This window comes from Larimichthys crocea, chromosome XV (genome assembly GCF_000972845.2).
Source record: "Larimichthys crocea isolate SSNF chromosome XV, L_crocea_2.0, whole genome shotgun sequence".
In the NCBI taxonomy this organism is placed as follows: Eukaryota; Metazoa; Chordata; class Actinopteri; family Sciaenidae; genus Larimichthys; species Larimichthys crocea.
The window spans coordinates 18,459,221-18,474,298 of record NC_040025.1 but is presented as its reverse complement, the minus strand read 5'-3'; the positions used below and the strand labels follow the sequence as shown (position 1 = coordinate 18,474,298).

Below are 15,078 nucleotides of genomic sequence, written 5' to 3'. Positions count from 1 at the left end.
GCACTGAGCATGACTTGCTGGTCATGGCCACTGTGCTTCTTTCAGTTATTCAATCAAATGTTGCTTTACTACATGCAGAATCTTTCCTTATCTGTTGCCTCTGTCCTCCCCACCAGTGTTTTCCTGGGTAAAATCAAAGAGGCGTTTGACAGGGACGCCGAGCTGCAGAACCTGCTGCTGGATTCTTTCTTCAGTAACGCTGTGCAGACTGTCAGGTATGAGAAGGAGGAAGTGGCAAAGACTAATCTGCAATACAACACACTTCCCGTTTGACAAAGAAAGGTGAACTATCACCGATTGTTTTAACCCACTGTTCTCAAATTGTGGTACAAGACTTTCCCTTGAGTGGTACTTTGGAGGAATCTTTTTTTTTTTTTTTCCTTTTTTTAAAAATTAAATCAGTATTATACTTAAACTATGAGATCCTGTAATATTTTGCTCCATAGTCACGTCACGTTCATGCAGGTAGCAAGCACACATCCATGATTAGTTACATGCTGAAATGTGACGTGGACGTAAAATGAAAGACTCCAAGTGACTCCATTTGAGAACTGTAAAGAAGAGATGTGCAGATCAGAAATATCTCTTTTCCACCCTGGTTCTTGAACTGGTTCCAGCACTGTCAACAATAAATAATCTTCCTAGTGGTGGTACTTGAAGAGCCGAAAATATTCTGAGGTGGTACGCAGTGTAGAAACTGGAGGAATGTTTTAACCCATTTCCACCAAAAAAAAAAAAAAAGAGAGTTTGAACAAGGAGCTAATGTAATATAGCGTGAAATCAAGATGAGTGTTTATTGAGAAGGTAGGGTAGAGACGTTTACACTCTTTTTGGGTTGACTCAGGTCTGACTGTTTTTTTATAATTGGTTTTGGGTTTTCCACAGCAGCTCCAATAGTTTGGATGATGTATAAACAATAAATAAACCCACAGTCCTTTCTTTAAATGGTGAAAATGGGTTAAAACATTTCTCACCTACAGTTTCTACACTGCGTACCACCTCAGAATATTTTCGGCTTTTCAAGTACCACCACTAGGAAGATTATTTATTGTTGACAGTGCAGGAACCAGTTCAAGAACCAGTTCAAGAGATATTTCTGATCTGCACATCTCTTCTTTACAGTTCTTGTTTGGAGTCACTCTGGAGTCTTTCATTTTACGTCCACGTCACATTTCAGCATGTAACTAATCATGGATGTGTGCTTGCTACCTGCATGAACGTGACGTGACTATGGAGCAAGATATTACAGGATCTCATAGTTTAAGTATAATACTGATTTAATTTAAAAAAAAAGGAAAAAAAAAAGAGATTCCTCCGAAGTACCACTCAAGGGAGCTTACATACCATCACTGGTTCTTGTACCACAATTTGAGAACCAGTGGGTTAAAACAATCGGTGATAGTTCACTCCTTTCTTTGTCAAACGGGAAGTGTGTTGTATTGCAGATTAGTCTTTTGCCACTTCCTCCTTCCTCATACCTGACAGTCCTGCACAGCGTTACTGAAGAAAGAATCCAGCAGCAGGTTCTGCAGCTCGGCGTCCCTGTCAAACGCCTCTTTGATTTTACCCAGGAAAACACTGGTGGGGAGGACAGAGAGCAACGTTAGGCAACAGATAAGGAAAGATTCTGCATGTAGTAAAGCAACATTTGATTAAATAACTGAAAGAAGAACAGTTGCCATGACCAGCAAGTCATGCTCAGTGCTCTATTTGATTTAGGCTTATGAAACATCTTTGCCAGATTGCATAAAGCAAACCAGTGTCACAACTATAATTTCCTCATTCTGCTCTCAGTCTCGTTTTGCAGGAAGGTCACATTATCTTTCATACAGATTTCTCACAGCATTACTCACAGGGCAGTGACAAATTAATAATTTCCTTTATGGCACTACATTAGGACTTATGGAAGACACGTCACTCTTTACTTACAATTAAACATCCTAAACTTTCTCAAAAACTTCTCCATTTTATTCTTCTTATTTTTACAACAAATGCTCTCTTACACTAAACCACCTAACCACAGTTTCACCATCAGTGTGAAAGATGCCTGTTGACATAAAGCTGCACAACGTGGCGGACAGGCGAACACAAACTTAAAATGTACCTGCGGATGATGCAGCCTCCTCTCCACATCAGAGCGATGGCGCCGTAATTAAGGACCCAGCCGAACTCTTTGGCTGCTTGCCGCAGCAGCATGAAGCCCTGCGCATAAGAAATGATCTTAGAGGCGTAGAGGGCCTGTAGAGAGAAAAACAAATCAGTTTATTCAGATGTAGTAATAGAATTTGAAATGAAAACACAAGTCACTGTAGAAAAAAAAGGTTAATTTTACATTCACAGATAACCGAAGCAGCTAAAACTTGAAGGTTGGTTTGAAAATGTTACATGGGATGTAAACTGGGAGCAAAGATCCCCTCTGAACATTTTAACCTTTGTGAAGGTGAAGATTGAAACTTAGGCTAGTGCATTAGACTACAAGATGTGTACTATACTGTGTGTTCTACCTTTCTAATGTCCTCCAGGAAAGCAGCCTTATCACCGCTGAATTTGACCCCCTGTGGCCCTGAAAGGCTCCGGCTGGCCTCCACCCTCTCATCCTTCAGAGAGGACAGGCATCTGGCAAAGACAGCCTCCCCTGAAGGGAGGGAGGGAGAGTGGAGGAGACAGAAGAAAAAAGAGAGGGACAACAAGGTTAGCTCTCTGCACACGTCACATTATTTGAGTGTCACGCAAAAACATAGAGCCATTTACACTGACTGAAACCTCATAAGAAATGATTACAAAGGTTTACTAGCCAATGCCATGTCGCAAAAACACAGCACTATCATAAAGACAGAATCCAAGCATCAGCATGACTCAGCAGTAATAACAATACTCAGGGCTTGTCACTACTGTATTAGTAAAAACAAAAAAAATCAGAGATTGTCAGTTGCTACATTAAATTAATAGTAATGATAATAAATTTGCACACTGTATTAAGATAACAGGAAAAACTGTTGCATAAGCATGACTTGCTAAAAACTGCACAGCTGCTAGGTGATTCAACCCACAGGCAGAGGAGAGGGACTGAGAGGAAAATGTGCCCAGTGAGTGAACTATCGTGATGAGGAATGTGATCCCTATTCGGGGGCAGAAACCCGGCCATGCACACTGTACCCGCCTGCTGGCCTGCTCCACACAGACTCGCTCATCTCTCACACAAAGAGGCCTTTTGTTCTGCCGCTATCACAACATCTACAGCGCTGACAGGGATCGGGCAAACAAACAGGTTCTTAAAAATCTAATCTGAAACAACAGTCGTGAGGATTTTGTCATAGGAAAACTTCATTTTAATTTAAACTACATACAACTTTTAACCCCTTTTTGATATCAGTCTTGCCTTCTGACCGACATCTTGTCAGTGTCTTGTTTATGAAACACATCGTGCAGTCAGAGCAAAGCCCAAAGCTGCAGAGAGCAAAACAAATCCCCCTTATGTCACTTGAGATGAGCAGGCCACTAGAAAAGCCTTCAATCTTCTTAGAGGTGGACACAAACATTTCTTAAAAGACGATCGCTGGCTCCGCTGTGTAGCTGTGTCAGCTTACTGCCAAAGTTAAACATTAGCCACACACCTCTGATGCTGAAACCTATTGCTGTTTTGTAAACCATGTTGAAATGGGCGATAATTCCTTTTGCCATGTCATCATGACAAACACTTTACTGGAAGCAGAGAGCAATGACAGACCACAGTAAGAAACCAGATACTTCCTTGTCTACCGCCTCCTTTCCTCCTCTTACCAATCAAAGTCACAGGTGTGCCATACTCCAGTGCTGAAATAGCCGTCCACTTCCCCGTGCCTTTCTGTCCAGCACTGTCGCGGATCTTGGGCAGCAGATGTGTACCATCAGAATCCTTATATTTAAGGATGTTAGCCGTGATCTCGATCAGGAAGGAGTCCAGCTCCGTCTTGTTCCAACTGTTGAAACACTGTTTCGATACGATGAAAGACGGTCAGCCACCGTGTTTCCTTTCTTGATTTGATTATACAGAACTGTTATGACATTAATAAAGCTTACCTGTGCCATCTCATCATGGTCCATACCCAGAACATCCTTCATCAGGTGATAGGCCTCACAAATCAGCTGCATGTCGCCGTACTCAATGCCATTATGGACCATTTTCACAAAGTGCCCTGCACCCTCATCTCCGACCTGTAGAAGCAAGTCGGACAGATTATTATGAGATGATTTGACGACTGCAACAGCCGCTCAGTGAAGTAAACATTACGCACACAACACAAATTAGATACCACTAACCCAGTCGCAGCAAGGTTCTCCTGTTCCAACCCTGGCAGCGATGCTCTGGAAGATGTCTTTTATGTGCGGCCTTAAAAAAAAACAAAGTGTTTAAATTCATTAACTTATGCACTGAAATGCTCAGATATGTCCGGCTTTATCATTAGTCAGTGCATTTGTACCTTTTGTCTGTGCCTGATGTCCAACATCTAATGTGCAGCTGCTGTGTTTGTGAAGACTTACCAGGCCTCTTTATGTCCTCCCGGCATGAGTGAAGGTCCATAACGCGCCCCTTCCTCTCCACCACTGACTCCGCTGCCGACAAACAGCAATCCCTTCTCACTCAGACTCTTACACCGCCGCTGCACGACAGAAACACAAAAATACTGTGAGAACGTCCTCAATCACATGTAAAGATAAACTCCTAAACGGTGATTGTTTATGACTTACTGTTGTGTCTCTGTATTCAGAGTTGCCGCCATCGATGATGATATCCCCGGCCTCAAGAAGAGGAACCTGAAGAAAAAACACAACATAAAGTTTTAAGACTTTATTTTAACAGCTGATTCTAACACATTTCACCACAAACTACCAACCAGTTTGTCGATGAAGTCATCCACAGCCTGTCCAGCCTTGACCAGCATGATGATCCTCCTGGGCTTCTTCAGCTTGGACACCATGTCCTCCAGAGACTCGGCTCCGATCACCTTGGAGCCCTTCGCCTCATTCTTCAGGAAGTCGTGAACCTTGGACACGGTTCGGTTGTAAGCGCACACCTGTTTGGGTTAGAGGTTTTTACCCGATTATTAAAAGTTTTACTGCTTCAAAAGTTGCAGAAATAAAAACAAACAAGAGTGATCGTCTCACCACGAAGCCGTGATCGTTCATGTTCATGATGAGGTTTTGGCCCATGACAGCCAAACCAATCAGTGCAATGTCTGCTCTGTGAGGAGGAGAAGAGAGATCATTACATTTAGTCCATCTGGTCATATCATCAACTTGTCCACCACCATCAGTATATCTTTATGATATGTTTCATATAATAGGAAAACATGACACCACCTGTGAATTCAACCCAGTGCCCATAACAACCACTATAACGATTACTGATCACACTACATGTCACATTTATTCCCACCACACACTAAAGCGAGGTTAGCTGGCGAGCTAACAGCTTGGTTCATACTCAACATAACTCACAGTCTACATCACTCTGACCGCTTTCCACTTCATCGACTGTTTAAATGCGAAATGAACTCATTGCAGTAACTTACTCAGCCATGGTGCTCAGCGCGTAGAGGATCCGTGAAGTATCAGAGTAGAAATAACAGTCAGGCTCACACACTAGTCCACTTCACCTCAGACTTCCTTGTTCCCCGTCCAGCCCTGACGAGCGTGAGGAGAAGCTTACGCACGCCCACGTAAGGTATCCGTCCAATCAGATGACGTCTAGCTAACTCTTCGCGGATTCCGATTGGTCCATAAATCTGAGCAGAGGTATCCGTTCTCCTATTGGTTCCACAGGCTGTCACTCCTTTTACGTAAGCTCACACCCACCAGGACACATTATGTTCAATACGTTTAACACTATCATACTTTAGTTTAGTTTAGTCCATGTGCTGCTGCTTTTTATATTTTACAATCTTCAGAGAGAATCCGCACACAACCCCCACAATAAAGTGCAATGTATGCATTGATGTCTGTTATGGGATTTTTTTTAAAGAAAAACCCTTGAATAAGGAAGACCTGATTCAAAGTATCAAAGTTTAAGGAGTGTTTAACAGTGCAACACACAAAAGGGGTTACAGAGAAAAGGCTCCCTGAGGAGCTCTAACATTTGGTTTCTTATACATTTTTTAAAAATGGGCTGTCTGACACCTCCCCACTGATACAGATAATATCATAACGTCCTTTCTTGGTTTTCTGCTCAGTAATGAGCATTATGTTTCATATCCAAATGGTACTCCCCTAGTACTACTGATTTATAATTATCTCCCCCTGCCAGCTTCAGTAAATCACATGCCAAACAAGGGAAGTGCACGAGACATGCAAAAAGACAAGATACACACGCACTATATGAATTAAAACATCTGCACCTCAATCATTTTTATAACAATGTCTGTATTTTTATAATGTTATTTTATTGTCATTTACTTCAGTTAAGTACAGGATCTGAGTACTTCCTCCACCACTGAATTTATTTAGAGCACAAAGCAGGGTTGTTGTCTCAGACAAAGAGGATTCTGGATTTTAGTTCAAGACCACAAATTCAGGGATATCATTTAAACTGCCTGTGCATTTTCTGATTTATTTGTTAACTGGCTGGGTGGAGACGTCAGCCTGGAAATGCCAAAGAACTCATATGTTTCCCATATTTTACGCTTCAACGCTTAATGAGGTGACTCAGTGAACCTGGCTTCACTCAAGTTTTATTAAAAATATTACCTACCCAAGTAAATTATACACTGTCTGATCTTGTCTCACATTGGTCTTGGTCTTGATTTGGTCTCAACCCCTCAAAGTCTTGTCTCAGTCTTGATACACTCAAGTCTTGAGGTTTAGTTGGTCTTGACTACAACAATGGCACAAAGTAAACATTTATCTCAAATTTGTGAGTGAAATACTGTTCATGTGTCAGTTTGCTCAAAGAAAAGTGTCTGCTTCAAACTAATCTGAACTAAACTATACCTGGTCACCAGATGTCTACAGGCCCCAAAAGTCCAGGATTTCTGTGTCAAAATGTTTGTATATATGGAATTACATATGGATTATTGATAATATGAATGGATAAAACTGCAATGAGGCCTTAAAGGACCAGTGTGTAGGATTTGACTTCTAGCAGTGTAGCTGCTGATCACCACCCCTTTGTCTCACCCTGTTCAATATGGCGGACTCCATGGAAGAGAAAACCACATAATAGACATAAAAGACTCATTCTATGGTAACAAAAACATAGCATTGCTTATTTTCAGGTGATAATACACTAATAAAAACATACTTATGCATATTATATTCCATTTCTGCCATGTTCTGCTAATAGAGAACCCTAAACGTTACACACCTTTAAGGTGGGTCCTGACTTACTACCTGGCTGTGTGTCAAATGTTTCAAGACATTCCAGTTTTCACACTGCAAACCTGGTGCCAGAAACTGAAGAAACAGGTTATGATTGGGACCCAGAAGCTCATGTTTGTCCCACAGGTTGATCTAACCATGGGTATAGAATGTAATGTAATGAAATGAAATACACAAACATTTGCTGTGCTTATTTTTACTTTACAAGGCATTATATGTCATAAAACACAGCAAGAATTCCATTAAATTATCTTGCTGAGGGGTGATCTTAATTTGCATCAAGAATTTCCTTTCCTTAAAGAATAAGATTTCACACAGTTCATAAACCGTGTATAATTACCTGTTCTACTTACTGTAAATCTGTGGCTGATCATGGGGCAATGACTGCACTAAACCTGTTTAATGTCAGAATGTCTTTACACGCAAGAAAGGCAGGAGGTGGAAGTGGTGTTGGTGCAAAAAATCCATGTTAAAAGTACTGTGTGAACATATTTTACTTTCTGTGCAATGAAAGTTTACTTAAATATTTGAATTGATCACAAAGTGCAATAACCTTTGTTCTATTTTTTTTCTTTTCTCTGCAGAGATGTGCTTTTGTAGTACACAAATATCTGGGAGTTGTAACAAGATGGGAGTGAAACTGCACAAAGGAGAAGACAAACAGGCAGTACGTGTTATGCTAATGCACAGTTTGCACTTTTATTGTTGCCTCATTCACTAAACAGTTCAATGGTGCAAGATTACCATACACAGAATTAGGATATCTGCATGACACATCTATGCTATACAGCGAATGGATTATAATTATTACAAATACAGTAAACATATTTACATTTTAATTCAAGCTCCATACAACACAGATATTTACAAAATAAGTATGAAAATGAAACCAGTCTGACAAATAATGTACAGTGTTAATGTCATGGTTTGTCTTTTTCTTTTGGTGAACAAATCCAAAGGGAAACGCAGTGAACTGATATTAATTGTCAGAGGGGAAGATGGAAAATATCATGGCTAGTTTAGTTTGAAAGGCATCAACGGAAAAAAAAAAGTGTTGAAGTGAAGAAAGACACCAGCACAACAATAGTATACTGTCATTTTAGATGTCACTAGCTACTTTTTATAATATTCCCTGATATTAGAAAAAAATAAAATGAGTTAAAAACCACCCTCATTTTGTTAGAATTCAAGTGGCCGGCTAGCATGAGTCGTGAGTAAATATTCTTCAAATCATAAGCAGACTTCCACTCAAACCACTTTCTAATAAAGAAGAAGAAGCACTAATGTAACTCACCTCCCCTGAAAAGATGCAGTGCGTTACATTTTTTTTTAAATCCTTTTTTCCTAAATGATGGACAAACACACATCTTCATAGTACATTCAACGCTCTCTCGGTTCAGACCGAAAGAGGCTGCCACACCATCATTTGGTTCATTCTGAGTAGAACAACTAAACCGCACAGACTTTATTTGATCAGTTAGTTGAACCTTTTATTGATATGTGCAAAGAGCTGCAAACTAATATATACATTGCAAACAATAAATACACAATCCAAAATAATATACCTCTGCAAATTAGTCAGTGAAAATATTTGCTCTGACACGTATTCGTATCAATTTGTATCCCACACGTGGAGAAGCTGAGGTACATTGCACTTTGAGCTTTGAACAGTGCATAGATGTTTTTCATTATTATTCTTTTCATGTGCGGGTTTGTTGACGGATACATTTCCTCAAAAACAATTCAGCGTGTCTTTGTTTCTCTGACCAGCAGGCTGGCTGACCTGAGGGCAGTGTCACTCTACAATTTTCATTCATTCTGACTTCTGAGAAATGTTTTCTGTCTTAACATCAGCAATGTCACCAATAATGCCACTAATACTTGTAACAGACGTGGCTTCCTCGGTTTCAAACACATTTGACCCTAAAGTCCCTTTCATGTGATACAACAGGCATACTGCTGGTTGGTTGGCCAGAGTCTTTAACGCCCATCTGCACATTTGTAGAGAAAGAGGCACCAAAGTGTCACCAGGAGCCAAATGTAGCAGCTATAATATGATGTACAGAGCAAATATTTTCATAAACAATATCAGAAATAAAACCTTTGAGTTAGTATATGTCGTCCCTTTAATATCACTTCTTTCTTTCTAGTAAACCTTTTTGTCGAGAAACAGCTATCCAGTGTAGCCTTGATATGTGCTCTTATCATTGTTCCTGATACTCAGAAATAATCTTGGACTCAACATGTGTGATCTGCCCTCGTCTTGCTATAGATATGTGTTAATGTGCAAAATAAGGTTAAACACCAATAAAGCTGGTTAGAAATTAAGAAACAAATGCCCTCAGTTACATTTCATATAAAACTTCCCTGTGGAATGATTAAAAGCATAATAGAAAAAAATCAACAATGTTAATAATAAAAAAAAAATAAAGTCAACAGAGTGAGAGTTCGATGAGTTAAGAGGTTTGAATTGAAGGATGCAAACTGAAAATAAACATGTCAACCTGGTGCTGCTGAACATAACTCACTTCATTATCATGACAGTGACTAGACTATCATCTGTCCTGCAGTCTACGTGCTTGCAGCTTCATCAATTAACTACTGGCGTCAAGGCTTAAGCACCGCAACTTCATTCTCTTTCTGACTTCTTCCTCCCATTTCATCATGTTCTGTTTTGTCTTCAGTATCACGCGTACGTGACGGCTAAACTAAATATTAGAGAATATTGAGGCTCTCTTGAGGTCTGAGGCTCGACGTGTTGGTGTGTAAGAAAAAACTGATAAGAGCTAGAGGAGCTGAGAGGAATGTCTTAAATGAGAGTTTACTACCACGCTGATCCCAGAACAGACTATGTATGTACAAATCACGTCCGCCTTCCTCCTCCCCTGAAACCCTGTTTTTTTTTTTTGTTTTGTTTTTTTGTTTTTTCTTGAGATGAAATAGCAAAAGGACAGGGACAAATTATGCACTGCTGCAGGGACAATCCATCGTCATCTTCTCACTGCTGAGATATGAAATAATCTTGTTTCTTCAGTTAGCGTGTGTTTTTTTTTATGTTGACACAAATGCATGATTGTAAGTAATCACTCACTGACTGACGGCACTATCGAGGGGAGGGTTGGGGATGGTGTATGTACATGGACTTAGGAGTGGGATCTAAGTATCACATGGATGACAGAGGAACCCCAGTGCTGCCCTCGTGTCTGGCTGAGGTGGGAGAAATTTTTCAGACTTAACATTTTGATCCTAAAGGCCGTTTAAGGAGGCGGTGGAGGTCGGGAGCTAGAGGCGGCAGATAAAATCTATGAATTCGTTAGCAGCAATAGATCTTGAAGTAGCCTTGCTTTCTGTAGCACAACTGATACGTCACATGGAGATATTTGTTCATTATTCCTTCATGGTTTCAACTGTAGGTTATCTGATTTGTTTTCATTTATTTTTTTCAGTAAGCAAACCTGGTCTTCTCCTGAGGACTGCTGCAGTTATCATGCGGGCATATTAATTTTAAAAAAATATTTTAAATTAAAATAATAAAACTCTTCTCTTGAGACAAATAACACTGATAGAGACAATTTCTTTACAGATGATTGGCAAACTGAAAATTAGTGGCCTGAAAGAACAGTTTCTGAAGAATCGTGCACACACAAGTAGACTATTACAACATGCTACTAGTTAGGGAATGACAACAAAGCGTAACAAAATTAGACCTGAACATTGTCATAAAAACAAAAACACAAAAAGCTGAGGAGGAGGAAGGGAGGAGAGAAAGCTAAGTTGGCAGAGGGTTGTTGTAGGGAGAGGGGGAGGCAAATTCCTCTGGAACTGAAACTTTTAGTCGCATGAAAGGAGACTTAAGCCACAAGTCTACTTACAAGAGAAAACCGTCAAGAATCACAATGATTAATAAGTGTTAACACTTGGTATGTTCAAAGGCTTTCCAGAAAGGATGGAAGCCGTGATTTCCTGTGTGCCGCTCCACTCACTCAGTTCTTCATTAGGCCACTGCGCCTCCTCGCCAGCTTAGATCTGTGGGAACAGGGTTTTTACGTCGTGATGAAGTAAGTAGATACATTTCTAAAGAAAGTAGAGCTGTATTCAGTGTAAGAGAAGTGTGTGTGTGTGTGTTTACCTTATCGTTCCGGCTAGCAGAGGATTAAAGGCGTACAGCCAGTCGTTCATGTCTTTCTCATTGTTGGCCTGCAGGAGGATTCCTCGATGCTTTGTGCACACAGCAAACGTGTTGGGAGTCTGAAAAGAAAACATCAAATATTTGTCTTTGTGGTTTTCTATCAGATAAAGTGGACGCACAGGTTTTTAAGTTGTTAAAAGAGAATCACCGGTTTCTGAAAGCTTTTGTCTGTTGACTTGCAAATTAATCACCATGCATGTTACCGTGTCTTAATGTGCTGATAAACCTGATGCAGTGTGAATGTTGTTACTCAAGTGTTAGCAGAAACTGCAAACTAGATGTTAAGATGCAGGAGTAGGAATGATGACTCAAAAGTCTACCTTGAGCATGGCCTGCTGGTCTTCACTGTATTCCACCTGCGCTGTGGAGAGGTTGAGGACGCCCCGCTCCACCGGGTCCTTGTCACTGTTGTAGATGAAGACGTAGGGCCGGCGCACGACCACAAAGTGCTTCACCCATGAGTTAGAGCGAGGCTCCATGAAGCTTAGGAAACCTTTCTTGGACACTACAGATCTGAAATAGAGCAAAAAAGAAAGAGATGAGTTAAAAATCACTTCCAGTTGAAAGGTTCAAATCAATTCATAAAACTTCTGCTTGGATTATCTGTTTTAGATCGTGCTGTGAGATGAATATCATATTGGCTGTTGTTAAAGTGCATCGCTGCACATTTAAGTAAACACTCAAGACTGAGATAAAAGCAAAGGAGCGAACATGTCAGCACTCACCCTGGCCTCATTTCTTCAATATCAGGCACCAAGTTGAGGAACTCGTTCTTTCCAGCCCGTGCTAAGTAAGAAGTCTCCAGAGTGGGAACCATTGGGAAGTTTTCATAGTCTGAGCAGGAAGGACTGGAGGCACGGGAACTGTTCTCTGGGGTCCTTAAGAACCAAGTACAGCAAAGTTAGCATCATGGTAACAACATGCAAAAAAAAAAGTATACTATACTTATGCTGCAAAATTTATGATTCAAAGATTTACTTCTGGTCCATGGAACCAGACAGTGAAGGGCAGGTGGAGGATGGGGTGAGGGTGGCACTGCTGAAGCTGGTCACTGATGGGTCACGTCCCATTGGTGAGATGTCAGACAGCTGGGAAAAAAGGAGCAAGAAATATTTGTTAAAGGAAAAATACAGATTAGGTGTGATTAGGAGAGAGCATTGCTGATATAGTAATAGTAGTAATCATCAGGTGACAACAAGTAGATTTAATCTAATATATGATATAAAGTTTATAATATTTTACGTATCATTACTCACCTTGCAGTCACTGATACTGTTGACCACTTGGTTATATTCACTGTTGAAGGTGTGTGTCAGGAGGCGGAGGCACTACAAGAGAACAAAGATGAGAGTGACTGTTCACAGCAGAGGAGAGCCAGCTGCAAACTATGATAATACTGAATTTGCGCTCACCTTAGTGGCCAGCTCCTTCTCCCGATCCACCAGGCTCTCGATGTCGGTGGAGTCGTAGCCGCTGCTCTCGCTGGGTGTGATGGCGCTTTCAAAGGTGGTGCTGGAGATCTGTGAGGAGATGGAGGTGGAGGTGGACAAGGAGTCCGTGCTCATGCTGGGGGACAGCAACTCACTCAGGGACTTGGTGGTGGGAGCTGGTCCCACTGGAGCCGCATCTCCAAGCTTCTCCCTCAGCAGGAGAAGGTGACGGGTCTTCTCCACCTGGATGAACGACACAGACGGAGTTAGGTACAAGTTCAATTTCCATCGTTAGATTTTACACAGGTATACAGATGCAGGTGAAAGCAGTTTTTAAGGACCCACCTCATGCAGCTGCTCCATTTTCTCCAGCTCCCACTGGTGCTCCGCGATGAGACTGTCTCCTCTGGGCCTCCAGCCGGCCAGGTTCTCCTCTCCACGCACATAAGCCACTGATGTGTCCAAGACCTTCCTCCTCCTCCGCTGCATCCCTGCTCAGGACAAAAGCACTCATTAGGATGAATCCTCCAGGGGAATCCTGATAAACTGGCAGTCTTAAAATACATCTTCTGCTCACCTGGGCTTCCACTGTCAGACATCTTGCACAAGCTCAGCTCGTAGATGCCAGTGACTCGGTTGCTGTAATGAAGCAGAGAAGATTCTGTTAAAGTAAACTGTATGGATATAAAATGATCCAACTGAGAGATTTATGACAGTCTGAAGTCTTACCAGTCAGGGGTTTTGGAGTATCCACTCCCAAAGAGGTTCCTTAGGGAACGGGGAGGGGAGATCTTTGCGTCTCGGGAGTAGAAGACCATGCAGATGTCTTTGGTAATAATAGCAGGCTGGATGCAGTGGTCCAGCTGTGAGGAGGACACACAACAAGCACGTTAGCAACGTTGACATCCGGAGCACTGCATTGTAGAGCTGAATTCAAAGATGCACGACACAGAAGAGAAATGACTGACCTCCAGATATGCAGACAGGGTCATGTAGATCTTCTCTCCATATGGAGTGACTCGGTTGAGCAGGAGGGAGTTGTGCAGGGAGCTGTCCCACACTGCCTCGAAACGGTAGAAAGTCCTGAAGGAGGAAAAGGAAAGAGTTAATCCATAAAATGACAAATGAACATACTCGTTTTTATCCTATATAACGTCCCTGTCAATGCTTTACAAAGAACAGATTTTGAAGGATCTGTGTGGAGACAGCAGCAGTGATTAATCTACAAGGAGACACTGAGTGAGTGAGCAGTGAGTGAGTGAAGTGGCCCTCGCATTTATCCTTCATCATGACAAGCTGTGAGGAGGCACACAGAGGTGAGAGCCCGACAACAGCTAATGAGAATGTCAGGACGAGTGCAGCGAGCTGTGTCTGTCACAGTTGGCACAAACCAAAAAGGTGGCAAGTAGAAGATAGGGTTCGTACATATAGATGTGATATATGCGTACAGATATAGAAACTAAAAAGAATATATTCATGAACTGCTATATTACAGAACACTGTTTAATATATCTGTGCCTGCCTGCTCTCTAAAACAACTGTTTCTGTTTCTGTCTTTGGCAGCAGGGGGCGCTTTTACCCACAGACTGAGAGCCAGAAGTGTCCTGTTGGTGCCTCAATGGCCTTGGTTGTTATTGACCACACAGTGATAGGAGGAATGTGGGTGCCACAGAAGATCAACATGACACAAACTAGTACAAAAAAGGGGCTTTGCATTTGCATGTACGATTGCCTTTACTTGTCAATAAATAATGTGAATGGCATTTGATTTTTTTCAGCTAATTATTAATGAAAATAAAGGCAGAGCGAATGCAACATGACAACAACGACAGAAATAAACACAAAGTGTGGAGAACTTATTTCTATGAATCTATCGAACTAAAGAGAAGCATAAAGGTCTTTCACAGAAGGAGCCTTATGTTCTCTGTTCGCTGATACCTATCAATATCCTTATCAATAGAAAGCCTGAGCACAATCAAGAGTCCAGCCGCAGCAGGAGGAGGAGGAGGAGAAAGAGAGTGCACAGACAAAAAGAGAGAAGCACAGAGAGTCAGGCAACAGAGACAATGGAGCAAATTAACAGGAAAATTAACAGCAGTGAAAATG

General features: G+C 41.4%; 2 protein-coding genes across 10 annotated transcripts in view; both read right to left on the bottom strand.

Annotated features, from left to right (window-relative positions):
• Nucleotides 1-5,703, bottom strand: part of pgd (phosphogluconate dehydrogenase) — a 7,167-nt gene extending 1,464 nt beyond the window's left edge. The window contains exons 1-11 of the mRNA XM_010731458.3: nucleotides 5,553-5,703; nucleotides 5,146-5,221; nucleotides 4,875-5,054; nucleotides 4,729-4,794; nucleotides 4,522-4,640; nucleotides 4,300-4,369; nucleotides 4,060-4,194; nucleotides 3,781-3,970; nucleotides 2,505-2,635; nucleotides 2,105-2,238; nucleotides 1,479-1,578 (exon numbers count right to left, since the gene is read on the bottom strand). Coding sequence (XP_010729760.1) covers nucleotides 1,479-1,578; nucleotides 2,105-2,238; nucleotides 2,505-2,635; nucleotides 3,781-3,970; nucleotides 4,060-4,194; nucleotides 4,300-4,369; nucleotides 4,522-4,640; nucleotides 4,729-4,794; nucleotides 4,875-5,054; nucleotides 5,146-5,221; nucleotides 5,553-5,560 — 1,209 coding nt within the window. The 5' untranslated portion in view covers nucleotides 5,561-5,703. The remainder of the gene's footprint in view (nucleotides 1-1,478; nucleotides 1,579-2,104; nucleotides 2,239-2,504; nucleotides 2,636-3,780; nucleotides 3,971-4,059; nucleotides 4,195-4,299; nucleotides 4,370-4,521; nucleotides 4,641-4,728; nucleotides 4,795-4,874; nucleotides 5,055-5,145; nucleotides 5,222-5,552) is intronic.
• Nucleotides 5,704-8,025: 2,322 nt separating this feature from the next.
• Nucleotides 8,026-15,078, bottom strand: part of kif1b (kinesin family member 1B) — a 54,044-nt gene continuing 46,991 nt past the window's right edge. For all 9 annotated transcript variants that reach the window (XM_027288473.1, XM_019254417.2, XM_019254421.2 and 6 more), the window contains 11 exons: nucleotides 13,941-14,055; nucleotides 13,702-13,835; nucleotides 13,550-13,611; nucleotides 13,318-13,463; nucleotides 12,955-13,215; nucleotides 12,799-12,870; nucleotides 12,521-12,630; nucleotides 12,268-12,420; nucleotides 11,863-12,055; nucleotides 11,483-11,601; nucleotides 8,026-11,379 (listed from right to left, as the gene is read on the bottom strand). In XM_027288473.1, coding sequence (XP_027144274.1) covers nucleotides 11,337-11,379; nucleotides 11,483-11,601; nucleotides 11,863-12,055; nucleotides 12,268-12,420; nucleotides 12,521-12,630; nucleotides 12,799-12,870; nucleotides 12,955-13,215; nucleotides 13,318-13,463; nucleotides 13,550-13,611; nucleotides 13,702-13,835; nucleotides 13,941-14,055 — 1,408 coding nt within the window. In that variant the 3' untranslated portion in view covers nucleotides 8,026-11,336. The remainder of the gene's footprint in view (nucleotides 11,380-11,482; nucleotides 11,602-11,862; nucleotides 12,056-12,267; nucleotides 12,421-12,520; nucleotides 12,631-12,798; nucleotides 12,871-12,954; nucleotides 13,216-13,317; nucleotides 13,464-13,549; nucleotides 13,612-13,701; nucleotides 13,836-13,940; nucleotides 14,056-15,078) is intronic.